Below are 13,457 nucleotides of genomic sequence, written 5' to 3'. Positions count from 1 at the left end.
CTTTATCTCAACCCATGAATTTTCTCACTTTTACTCTTCCGATTCTCCCCGCATCCCACTGGCAGGAGGGAGTGAGCGCGCAGCTGTGTGGTGCTTACTTGCCAGCTGGGGTTAAACCACGACAGTAGCACAAACATTCAGAAGTTGTATTCTTGAAGGCCAATAGTTTATCTAGTATGTCACAGTTTTAAGGATGCACATTTAAATTCCTGGAAGTATATGAACCATCAAGCACGCTGAAGAATGGTGGGACAGATAATGAATTCTGGTCTGAAGACAAAAAAAAGTCTTCTCTGGTAATTGCTACCCCTATTACATTAAAAATAATCCATGAGGAAGTTGAAGATTTATGAGGGTCTTACTTTAAAACTGGAGCTCAATAGTTGTGAAACATTCAAGTTTCCAGCATTGATTGTTTTTTAATTATTAACACAGACAATACTAACTTGTATAAAAAGAAGTTTCTCTGCTCAGTCAGAACACTAGCAATACAGGCTAACAAGAAATAAAGAGAAGCCTTATTCTTTGAAGGAGAACATTCAAGTACCTTTTATAAAAAGAGTGCACTAAGTAGTTTTCAAAACAGATACTTAATACATTTTTTTGCAAGTTCTGATTTTCCTTTCAAAACTGCATCATCTCCAAATGTTCCAAATAAGCCATCATCTTTATTCACGCTAAGACACTAAAACATAACATCTTACTACTGCCACCCAACTTCAACTAATATTATTCCAATATAAAGTCTAATAAGGTAATACCATTAAACAAGGCTCACTCTCTCTACGTATATTCAAGAAGGCATTCATTCTACAGTATACACTGAATAAGTGTTACAAAAGTATCTTTGTCTAAATATCTGCGACTATTTGTAAAAAAAAAAGTTTGCTTTGAAAAAATAAGATTTATCTTAACACATTTTAAAAAACATTTTAAATAGAAAGTGACTAATAATGTAACAAGATCTTTAGATGAACATTAAGTGTTAGCACACAACTGTTCCACTAGATGCTGCAATGTAGTAAGACTTTGGAAATAACATCGCCGCAGAAGGCAGATTAACTTTTGCTAGCTACAGACTTAAGAATTAAACATCCCTCCACTGCACAAGTCTGGGCCCTCCATATATCTGTATTATTTAAAAAATAAGAACAAGTTGGCATTTATCTGTAATATATAGCTTTGTCATTTGTCTGAGTTACCTACATATGTGCATCTTCAATGTCTTTATGTATGAACTGCAAAAGGAAAATTCCTAAAGCAGCTTATGTTGTTGTGTAACCAAGACAATTTTTTTTTTAAATGAAAGGTGTTTCCTAACAACTGATTTGTTAAGAAAGGTGACATTTCGTAAGATTATATACATATATAAATATGAGGTCACAGTCCTGATGGCAAGTTAATTCTTTTTTAGATTTCAAAAATAAAAAACTGTTTTTAATTAATCATCATTGCTCAGTAAGAGATGTGCTACCCTTCTAAAAATGTAAAACATTCAAAGGCTGAGATTAAATTATTCCATTCTTTTCTTCAGAAGACTGACATTTTTAATATGAACTTCAGCATCTCTTGAATACATGCATAGAAATTAATTGCACTGAAACTTCAGCCAAATCATGTTGCCCATACTCACACTTCTAACATTGGGTGAAGGGAGAGAAATTGCTGAAAGGACATTCTCAGCTTTTAGTTTTCTCCCTTTAATTCCCATGGTGCTTTCCCTTCGCAGAGAAGCAGACACAAGATGTGAACAGAAACTGTTCACACAGTATGACTGGAAAGAAATTTCAATTACAAGAGTAATCCATGTTTATTTGCCAAGATTTAGGAAGAAATCTCAAATTTAAAAGAAATGCAGACCTATTCTGACTGCGAGAAACGCTCTAATATTCCAATAAAAGGGGGCATTCAACAGGCAAAACTTCAGCACCACTGGTTTATCAGAACCGATTTAATTTTGGCCACAGTTTAAGGTTTAAAATTCAACTTACACCGCACAGTAACAACAATTCTAGAATGACTATCTGAAACTTTAACAGGCACTTTAAGAAATTCAAGAATAAGAAACAGTACCTTCATTCCTTCTTCCCAGCTAATCCAGAGGTCACCTCGAGTCAAAAAGCACGCTACAGCATGCCGGGCTAAATGGTGAATCCAACCTTCTTGACGAAGCTGCGTCATAATTGCATCAATCCAAGGAAAACCTGTCCTGCCTTCTGCCCACTTGGCCAAAGCCTCGGGATTCTTATCCCATGGAATTTGAACACAGATAGGATTCCCCTCCATTTTATCAAACCGTGGATTGTTAGTTGCCGCTGTGTAGAAAAATTCACGCCATAACAGCTGGCCATAGAGGGAGAGGGGAGGAGAGCTGTTCTTTTTTACCTGAAGATCATCATTAAAGGAAAACATTTTATTAGGAGAAGAAGTAGGGAAAAATCATGGCATCTAAGAATGAGTAGATGACTACGTAGAAATCATACCTTTTTGTACAGATCTGTTAACTTGAAATAAAAGAGACGACAGGACAAACAGCCAAAGCGGAGGTAGGGACTAAGCCCTGTAGGGCTTGCCAGAAGGGAATTTGCATTCATTCGTGGTCTTTCAAAGTTTGCTACCCAAGCCTTAAAAAAAAACAAAACAAAAACCACACAGCAATTATCAGACTACAGACTAGGTAGCAACGTGTAAACATAAAGGGAGAAATCATGCACTATCTATAACTGAATCCAGACACTGGACAGATGATCGCATTACCTACGATATCTAGGGGTTCCTCTTGAATCAGCGGAATCTCTAGAAGATAATTCATCTCAACGCAGAAGGCGTGAACTGTCTTCCAGAACTACCTATCCCTTTCTTTTAAATACAGAGGAAACCTAGACAGCTAGCAATACATTAGCTTTTAGAAGAATTCCCCTTCAAAGTTATAAGAAGTATGTTTCAAGTAAAATTACCTCCAAAGAAAAAACAATTAAATTTTTTTGAGTAGAAAACCGTATAACAGACTTTCTCTAAAATTCAAATTAGAAGACAACCTGCTATCATCTTTTAAAATTAAGAAACAGCAACTTGACTTAAATCATTATATCGAGGCCTTGAGTTCAAGTTTGTGGGTTTGGATTTTTTTTAAAACAACTTGCCCAATTCCTTTTACATTCCATTGCAAAGAGCAACTATGTTTCCCAGATACGTCATATTTGCAATGATTTGAGACATACCTTTCGTTCTAAATGTCTTTCCAGTCGTGTGAGAGCTTCTGTTTCTCCTCCTGGCCATACTGCAGAAGGCAGACCATCTGTGTCAAAACCTGAAAAAGAAACGGAAACAAGGACATTCCTTGTTTGCTTATACTGTAGGGCCACAAAATTGATTGTATTGATACTTCACTAGATTTTATTGTATCTTGAGAATAACTCTAAATTGGACACATGGCAAAGTACAAGTTTTAAAACAGTATGCACAGTCTTATCAAAGCACACTCAATACCTCTAACTTGCAGCAAAATCCAATTTTTACTTTTACATTAACTTGCATTACAAGTTTTACATGCTGAATGGTCTTGCTTCAATTCCATTTCTTCTGTGTTGGGTTTTTTTTTTTCCCCCCACAAAGTGACCTTTCTATCATTTTCCAAATTATTTTCAAGTTCTCAGCTCTGCCGTATGTGGGCTATCCCAAAACCACAACTTTTTTTTTTTAAATTACTACTAAGAAGCAACAATTGCTATTGCAATTTACAGAATGTGTAAAAACTTTTTCCATCAAGTTAAAAGCATGAGTGCTATCTTCAGAACATTCCTAGGTTTCATTGACCTTGACTTAAATAACAGATGGGGATTATTGTCAATTAGATGATAAACACATACTTTAGCTGCAAAAGATGAAAAGAAGGTAACGATTTCTTCCACACCCCCACACCTCCCCCAAGATTGTTTACCAGGTGCATGAGATAATGTCTGCCCATAGTTTAACCACTGTATAGTGAGATCTTCACTTCTTACAAAGGCTTTAAAAGCAAGGTCTGTTGTATGAGAGTTCAAACAGACTAGACAGAGCAGCCAGAGCTTAGCCAGAATCTGTCCAGACCCTTTTGTTAGCAATTTAGAGGTCATACCACATTTGCTTGTATGGAAGGTTTTTTTTTTTTAAGAACCTTCTAAAATAATTTGCCTTATTATTATCTTTTTTTGGCATTGCAAGACAAGAGGGTTTTTTTAACTAACTTGTAAAATGACAGATTAATGACCTGAAGCACAAAGATACCAAATGCATTTAATACAAAATGAAGTATCAAAGACTATTAGTAGCTTAATGATTATTTGGTACCATGGGAAAACAGCTATGCTATATTACAAGAAGCCAAACAGTACTTACTGTAGTTTGGTCTATCTGACCTCCCACTTAAAAGAAAACAACTAAAATTTACAGACTTGATTATCCTTTTTTATTCCTTTTGTATGTCATAATTGGCATCAGTTTAACAATCAACCATAAGTAGAACCTCTCTCATGGTTATTATAAGTATTATGCTTTTAGTGGTAGATTACATCCTACTTGTTTCACAATGTCAAAGCAATCTTAGAACATACCTAGCTCTTCAAGTGATGGGACACCGTATTTCTCATCATGGTCATCAGAAACTGGAGTAGTACATTTTTCCATTACTTCTGGGGTTATAGTCTCCACTGGCATCTCCAGTGGTTCCATTCTACTAATTAGGGTCTGGAATCGTTTGTAAGTAAGAGGCGGCTGTTCTCCATTTAATTCTATTATTCTGGATTGAAAAAAAGAAAAGAAGTACGTCAGAAAATAGTATATAACAATATTTTTTTTAAATAAAATATACACACCTATACACACACAGAAATATCTTCTTACCTGCCTCTAGCATGTTATATAAAATCACAGATATACATGGTAATCCAGACAGTTTGAACTTTAATTTTACCATTCTTTTTTCCCCATTAGGGAGACATATACATTAACTGTTTATAACCGAGTCAATTATTCTTCATTCCTGGGTTGAGGAAAGTTCCTCAAGAACAAATAAGTAATGAATATGGAAAGCTCAAGGCAAAGAAAAATACAGATCAGCAAAGCAGATGAGAGACCATAGCTACAGAAAGATACATCCAAGTCACCTACAAGACTACGCTATTTGCATAAAAAAAAACCTGTTTTTCTATTCTGATATTGAGAACAGTAGTCAATATTACAGCTGGCTTAATATGGGGCAAAATTAAGGTGTGGTTTATACGCAATGACTGTTGTAAAAACACAGTTTCTATATTTTGCATTGTCACCTTAAATATATCTAAAATTTCGGAAACAGGAAAACTTCAAAGAAATAATTTACAAAGTGGTAGATGGAACCAACTGTTCACTTGGGGGGGGGATGCTTGGGCAGGGACGGAAGAAACAGAATTTTCAATTTAGGATTAAAAAAAGTCAGGTATTGGTTTCAAAACAGTAAATAATTCCCTTTCCCTTTCTTCCCATATGTCTAGCTGCCTCTCATACATTGGCTTGTAACAGAATAAAATGGGCATCTACCACAATAACTTACTCAATGTTAAGGGAAGCCAAGTCATACTTTTGAACAGTTTGCAGATTATGTTTCTATAATAGGGAGCTAATACTAATCCATTTAAATAGATCTGTGGAAAAATATAAACAAGACATTAAGTAAGGCAACGCAGGGATATCAAACAATCCCCAATTACTTATTGGATACATAACTGAGAGGAAACAGTTCTTGAAAAATAAAGGAGACTGCTAACTTGTCTACAGCAAGTGAAATAAGGACAAAACAATCTAACAAAACAATGAAACAACAACAGATCTTAATTGGGAGAAGTTGCAGGCATGTTTGAGTAACTTCATTATAAAAGACAGATAATTAACATGACCGTTATTTTCAGAAGAACCCCAAATCAAAACTGTATTTCAGATACAGTTATGTACCATTTTTTGGAGTTGCAAAGTTCTACTCAGTATGTAATAAAATTCTAATGAATGGATAAGAGAGAAACATGAAACAAATTTGTAGTCTTCCTAACTATAAAACTTTCTGTGTAGAAAGTAGCACACAATATCTAACCAAATACTACGTAAAATTTACACTTTTTTTTCTTTTTAAAATCAGAGGTAATGTAACTTACTTGTCTAGGTCATATAATGTATGGGAAATTCGAACAATGACCTCCACTCCAGCTTCACTAGCCAGCTTCTTAATTGCTGCATCTCGTTCCTTCCCAAATGGTTCAGAATCATATTCAATAGAAAGTTTAGCAATATTCCATTCCTGCAACACAAAACAAAAATGTGGTCCTTCAGCAACTCGGCTGCTTGATGGAAGATGAGGGAAAGGAGAACGGGAAGGACAGGGACAAGATGGAACACCAGCTATTACCTGCTGATAGTTGTCAGAGATACACAAAGGCCCAAAATACATTTAGAGACCCAGACTCACAAAAATAAAGTCCATCGTTTTGGCATCTAAATAGGAATCAGGCATAAAAAAAGCCTCTATCTGTTCCATTACTGTGGGTGCACACAGCAACGGGACAACTTCCATGCAAATTTTGAAAACTCAGCTCTAACTGTAGGATCCATATACCTTAAGAGACACAACAGAAGGGAAAGATGGCAGAGGCTGTCTTCTGGACAACCAAACACTACATACTTTCCTTCCCTTTTCCAAATCCCTACCCCTCACCCACCAGAATGGACAATCTTCAAATTCTCAATTTAAAAAAAAAAAAAAAACCTGCCTCCTAAAAAGAGGACGCCTTCAAGTCTAATACCCTTTATGTCACAGATGCTGTTACCAAGGCCAACAGTAACAGGTGGGGTTAAAGAAGCAAAGGCAGGCATAAACTAATGGCTAAGGCAACAGTAGGAAATTGGAAAGGTGAAGTAAGCACAGAATGATCCTAGAAAGCCATCCTGCCATCAAACTCGGAGAAATACCTTTCTAACCCCTTAGAATCTTAATCAGTTGATTTAAATACACCAGCCAGACTATTTCAGAGAACTGGATTTACACCAAAGAGACAAGGGACACTCTACGCTGTTCACTTGGAGTGCTGTTTCACTTCTGAACTCTAGCTCTCTCCTAGATGAAGCCCAGGTAGAACCCTGAGGGTAGGCGATTCCAAGGAGTGCTTGCTCTTTGAAAGAAGGCTTGGCTCCTTCCATCATTAAGTCTGTCAAGACTGACCCAGCAGGCCCTTAATCCTCAAGCAACCTCCTACACCCTCATATAACATTTATTTCCCATTTCATAATGTAAAATCACCACCTGACAAGTTGCAGCAGATATTTTTCCAAATCTTCTTTCCTTTGGCATATTGAGAAGAAAACCATAAAAAACGTGTCCAATAGCCAGAGCCACGTCCCCAGGGGAGCCAAGGAACTCTAAGACAAGTGCTACGTGATGTGAATACACCCAGATCACATCAGCATAAGCTAGGCACTTAGAAGAAGCATGGACACAAATCACTTTGCACATACTCCTGGATGCTTTTAGCAACACTGATGCATTTAAAGAATTAAAGAAAATAGAATTGGAACAATCTCTATCAAGCCAGTCCCAAAGAGCTAGAGATACAGAGCAGACCACGACAAATTGAAGAGAATGAGACAAGAACCAACCAAAACTTGACTGGTTCAAGTTAACCAACAGGTGCCAAGTGGGTGCCTGCTACTAGTGAAAGTTACATCTCTGCAGTCAGATGGAACCACCACCCTCAAGTTACTTAAAAAAACCAACCAAACAAAAACCAAACAAAAAAACCCAAACAAACAGAAAACCTAAATGAATTTTGCAAAGGCCTGCAAAGTCCACTGGTAAAAATATTCTGTCTCTATGCACTACTCCACAGGATGACAGCCTACTGCTGGTATCAGCAGTTAGCTAGTAGTGCTGAAAAAATGTGACACTGAATTCAGTGTCTTAAGGGAAGCAAAGCTGCTCTGAAGGACTGGAGAGAGGAAAGCAAACAGTCATATATATATATACACACACACACACACACACACACACACACAAAAGAATGAAAGAGCCTAAAGGTCCTTGAAGCCTTTTGCAAGGATAAAGATTGATCAGTGCTCTGCCTTTTGAAGGAATTGTCCTTCAGCCTGTGAAAAGGAAAGCCCTACCAATAAACAGCTGTGAAACATTCATCCCCAGGAAATCCACAGATGCAGGCATCTGTGATGGGGCTCCCAACACAAGGCTCTACAGAAGTTCCACTATCTCCTACCATTATTTACTTAAAGTTATCTTCTCCCAGCCAAAAAACATCTACATGTGTTCTTCAGGGTCAGGATCATCGCTCACCTTTGAGACTGATGAGGATGATCTGAAAAGCTTGGTTCAGTGTTATATGCCCTTTACTGCACTGCAAGTGCCTGATGTACAGCTACTGCTCTGGCAAAAGAGGCTGAGAGATTAATGATGAGAGATAGATGCATGTTCCAGGTAGTCTTCAGCCAAAAGTTGAAGAAGTCCTCAAGAGCTTCAACAATGCCTCTTACTTGTTCGAGGACAGAGGATGTCCTGAAAAGCTCCTCAGTGAACAAATACACAATAAAAAGACACTTTTTGGTAATCTGAGGAACCAGAAGACAGACAGATGTGAATGTTCTTTTTTGATTGCTGTACACTATCTATATGACAAGTTATTTTCATTACCTTCTCAGCACTAAAATTAATATTCTGAAAATGTAGCACTCCAATGCTGTTAGGCATAGAAAGATCAGCCTACTAGGAAGATCTGAAACAGGAGTTGTCAAAGTAGCCACTAAAGTATTTAAGAAAACTTGTCACAGGTCACTCAAATCCAGAAGGCAACACACACAACAGCAAGATCTTTGCCCCTATTTAAATGCAATCAAACCAAATTTGGCAAGCAGATATAACAATCTTGAATATCTGGGGGGTTGCAAGCAGCAACTAATGCCACAGTACTCCTGCAGGAAATTCTTCACTGAGGGGAAAATCAAGAAAAGACCAGTCAGAGTATCATCCAGTTAGCATTTCACAACTAAAACACAGAAATGTGAGTTTTGGTTGAGTTTTTAGCTTGGTGTTGAAGACTTGGGAATAAAAATCTTGAACAGATGATCTCTTTGGAAAAACAGTATTTATTTTCCCCACACAGTCTTGCTTGTCTGTCACCTCAATCCAGTCATTCCATAAAAACTTTTAAAATCAATCTGCAAAGTGTTCAGTTTTACTATCCCATTATAGTATTGTTACCTGAAATACACTATTATCCATGGAAGACAAATTAATATCAGCACCAATCCCTCACAGCCTTAATTTGCTCAATAATAAGACTCTTCCCCACAAAAGCCTTAAACTTCTTTGACTAGAAATTGCTTTTTACCTGCACTATGCTTTTACCAAGCCTACTACCAGCAAAAAGCTTATTAAATCATTTTTAATGGCCAAAAAGCAACCACAGCAGATATTTGGCCTAAATACAATATTGCTTTTACAGGTCGGGCTTTGAACCTGGATTCATGTGCACAGAATTATATTTCAGTATTTCAAAGGGAACCTGGAAAGGAAAATTTAGTAATATACAGTACCTAAACTTAGCAAACCATTAGAAATCAGTTCCATTTCTGGAAAGAAAGAAACAAAATACTGCAAAGTCTAAGAGCAACTCAGTTCAGTTGGTGATATGCATATTAGAGGGGAAAACCCCAAATCCAACAAAAACAACCTTAAAGAGAAACTGCAAGGATAGTTAAGTATTTGCATGGATAACAACTTGCACTGAAGTATATAGGACAAGTAATATTCCTAGTTGAAATTAGTTTGTCAGTCATATTTATGGATAGAAACAACAACTGCAAGGTGGCTTTTACCTTAAAAAGTCTGGGGAAAACATCTGCTGGCTGTCCACGAATAACAAACAAACGTGAATTCAGTTTCCGTAGATTGGCATCAAGATCCTCAAGACATTGAAGCAGGAATCTGGAAGAAATTGTAAAGGAACATTTATTTTCTGAGGCAAACCAGACAATTTTACAATAGAAAGGGAACTAAGGGGAACAATCCAAGAAAGATTATCAGACCTTCAGTATTTGGTGTGTATTTTGGTGATGCATACACGTTCACACCCTAATTACACTTAGCTTACAGTAGTTCAATACCATGTAATATATTCAACAATACATAATTCAGAAAAACAAACTGCACTGTCATTTAAGTTTTCACCTCAACATGATTCAACTCTGGAATGGACTAAAACGTACTCAAGTCTTAACTAAAACTAGAAATATTTTGTCACTCTAAAGAAAAAAACACCAACAAACAAACAATCAGTTGTTGGCATACTGCTACTAATCTTAAACCAAGTCCTTACAACACAGCAGCCTGAACTGTTACTAAAAACAGCATACCAGAGGACTACATGGTCATAACTATCCCTTCGGCCTTCATTTATAAAAATAGCCCTCTATATAACAAACAGTTTCATGCATCTTGGCTGTAACCTCACCTGAATTATTTAATGAGCAAATAAGGGGGGGAAAAAAGGGGGGGTGGGGAGGGGAAGGGGGTGCTGCAAATCTGCAAGTCTTCAAGAGAAACAGGTAGTTGCACAAAGGATGCTGAGACAGGTTCACATGTGCAAAGATTTATTAGTGGGTACAGTAACTAAAAATAACTCCAATGGCGAAAGTTGTTTGGGGGAAGAAATAAAACCAAAAGGAATGAGAGGAAAAATGAAAACTCTCCCTTACAGCCAGCCAGAAGGAGAGATGCTGGGGGTCCCCAGATGAGCGCCCTTCCCCTGGACTCCTCTCCAGTGTAAAAGTGGCTCTTCCACAATATTTTTGCTTGTAGTAACAATATAGTTTTCACCAGGAGCTGCTCAAACCCTGTCAGCTGTTCTTTCTTACAATGCTGTTGGCACTCACTAAAGTGCATGTTGATCAGGGCAGCCGCTGAGTCAGAGCCTGCCAGTCATTAACCTCTGTGCACGCACATTACTGGATTCCCTGCCATAAACCAAAAGCTACACCCAAAGGGGTGAAAAAAGAGATTTCCACACTGCAGGCCATTATTCCTGAGAGAGCCTGCTGTAATGACACTATGTGCAAGGCCACGAGGACAACACCACAGGAGCAAACACCCAAGACCAACACAGGGAAAGCAGTGCCAAGGAGGCCTGGAGGCACTACGCCCGCGGCCTGGGTGAAAGGGTGCGGAGCTACCGGGGAAGGGCATGCTGCACAATTGCAAGTGCCTGGAGCATTACAGAGACAAAGGCACCAAGCAAGCAGGTTTACTAAAATCAGGAGTTCATAAAACACCTAGGTTTTTAAGAATGAATCCTAAAAAATAACCAGTTACAATGAAAATGCTACACCTTCTAGGAGGGATATAGCATACATGACTGTTGTAAACCTACCAGCATTTTTTACATTTTCTAGAGATTTAGCAATATATAAGTGATGCCCACCTAACACACATCGCCTCCAACTTTATACGGAAAAAAATTATAAAAATTAATATATAGAAGGCTGACAGGAAAACCCCCTAGCTGCTATTAAATGCCAAAAATGTGTGGCTCACTTGACCTGAAAGGGTAACAGAAAGCAAGCCTGAGAGGAAGCCAGTGTACAAGAATACAACTGCTTCTTGGCTGGCAACTATGCTTCTATGTTTAATGACTGGAACAAGCCAAGAATGTCTATTTCTCTCACTTTGCTAAGTTTTATTTTGAAAAAAAACCTCCAGAATAGCAAGATCATGAAGGATATGCTGTATCTAAAAAGAAACTTCTGTATACTCATTTAGTTAGAAACCACACAGGAGTAATTTTAAGAACCAGATGAGAATCGCATATGCTTCTATCAGAGAGAACTTGGGCCCCACATTCCCAGGCCAAAGTCACTTCCAGATGGACTCTGAAAAGTACAGCTTCATTTTATCATTTTTTTGAAACCTGGAACGACAGGCCTTATCACTAATGTTATCCTCCTGAATCTTGCTTTCAAAGAGCATGTGCCTTCACTTATACCTCACAAATCACTAAGACAACAAACTGCAATAGTGTCCCAGATGCCTTTGGAACAGTCCAGGAAAGGTTGGGTTATTTTTATTTGGCGGGGTTTTGTTGTGGTGGTTTTTTGGTGGGTTTTTTTGGTTTTGTTTGTTTAACTTCGTATCACAGAATATAGGGAAAGAGTATGAAGAGAAACTGGTGACATAAAATGCTCATAACTATTCAAAGTAAAAATGTCTCTTTCAGGAAATTGTTCAGTTTGCATCTCAGTTCCCTCTAATTTCTCAATCTCTTTTCTTCCTACCTGACTGACCATAACATACAGCTTCTAGTCTGTCTTGGCACAAAATCCTATTCAAGAAGATTACATGCACTGACCCAGTCTCCAATTCACATCCAAGATCGCTAAACTGGCCCTTAATACTGCTTAATTTCTATTTTGTTGGTTCCCTGAATCCCCTCTATTATGTCTCTTAACTATCTCTTACCACAGTCCAGCATTTCAATCTCCATAAAACTCTTTCATGTATTTAACAAAATAATGGTGTAGACTCAAATTGTTAAATATATGTAGGAAGGAAACAGGAGAGTGGCCAGAGGGGACACACACACACACTCCCCCTACCTGAACAAAAACAGAACAAATGAAAAACAGCCAAACCACAGCTTGAGTTGCAAGACTTGCTGAAAGCACATTGTTCAAGAATAATAGACCAAATCAAACCCTAGCGACCCTATGATATCTACAGTAACAGCAATGCAAAAGAATACCGCTTTTGACTTTCAGAACACAGATTCAGTTTACAAGTGCTTACTCAGAATAAGTGTGCAGTTTATTAAGCATATTTGAACCTTTCAGTTGGACCAAATGTGTTTTAGCAGTGTGCTGCAAATAATCAATCATCTATTTTGTTTTCACCAACTATATTTATGCTATACCACATCTAAAGGCATTTTCTCATTAAAGTGTTAATAAAATTTGTCTAACATAAAAGCCTTTACATGGATTTATAGAATCATAGAATAGTTCGGGTTGGAAGGGGCCTTTAAAGGTCATCTAGTCCAAGCCCCCTTCAATGAGACTTGCTTAACTAAAAATGAACCTTCTTAAATCATTGCTTTTAGATACAACCCTTAACGAGAAACTTAATAGTTGAATCCACTACTTGTCATAAACAAAATTTTCACCTCCTTTTTTTCTCATGAGTACCTTTAAAACTTGCAGAAGCAGCACAGCATCTTTACTGTGGTTAAATGCATGCTAATTAACATCTAGCTTTAGGTATATCCAGATACAAATTACTCTGAATTTAAGGAAGGAAAATTCTACCTTTCAGAACTTCTGCATAGAATAGTTTGGGTTGGAAGGGACCTCTAAAGGTCATCTAGTCCAACCCCCCTGCCACGGGCAGGGACATCTTCAAC

The 13,457-nt window shown here is 37.6% G+C and overlaps 1 protein-coding gene across 1 annotated transcript in view; it reads right to left on the bottom strand.

Annotated features, from left to right (window-relative positions):
* The window catches only part of CRY1 (cryptochrome circadian clock 1), a 17,598-nt gene extending 7,605 nt beyond the window's left edge, over positions 1-9,993 (bottom strand). The window contains exons 1-6 of the mRNA XM_019471453.1: positions 9,886-9,993; positions 6,165-6,307; positions 4,593-4,777; positions 3,222-3,310; positions 2,484-2,624; positions 2,074-2,385 (exon numbers count right to left, since the gene is read on the bottom strand). Of these exons, the coding sequence (XP_019326998.1) occupies positions 2,074-2,385; positions 2,484-2,624; positions 3,222-3,310; positions 4,593-4,710 (660 nt within the window). The 5' untranslated portion in view covers positions 4,711-4,777; positions 6,165-6,307; positions 9,886-9,993. The remainder of the gene's footprint in view (positions 1-2,073; positions 2,386-2,483; positions 2,625-3,221; positions 3,311-4,592; positions 4,778-6,164; positions 6,308-9,885) is intronic.
* Between the last annotated feature and the right edge of the window lie 3,464 nt (positions 9,994-13,457).

Source organism: Aptenodytes forsteri, unplaced genomic scaffold (genome assembly GCF_000699145.1).
Source record: "Aptenodytes forsteri isolate BGI_AS27 unplaced genomic scaffold, ASM69914v1 Scaffold482, whole genome shotgun sequence".
Lineage (NCBI taxonomy): Eukaryota > Metazoa > Chordata > Aves > Sphenisciformes > Spheniscidae > Aptenodytes > Aptenodytes forsteri.
The sequence above is the reverse complement of the archived record's forward strand: the minus strand, read 5'-3'. Positions and strand labels throughout refer to the sequence as shown.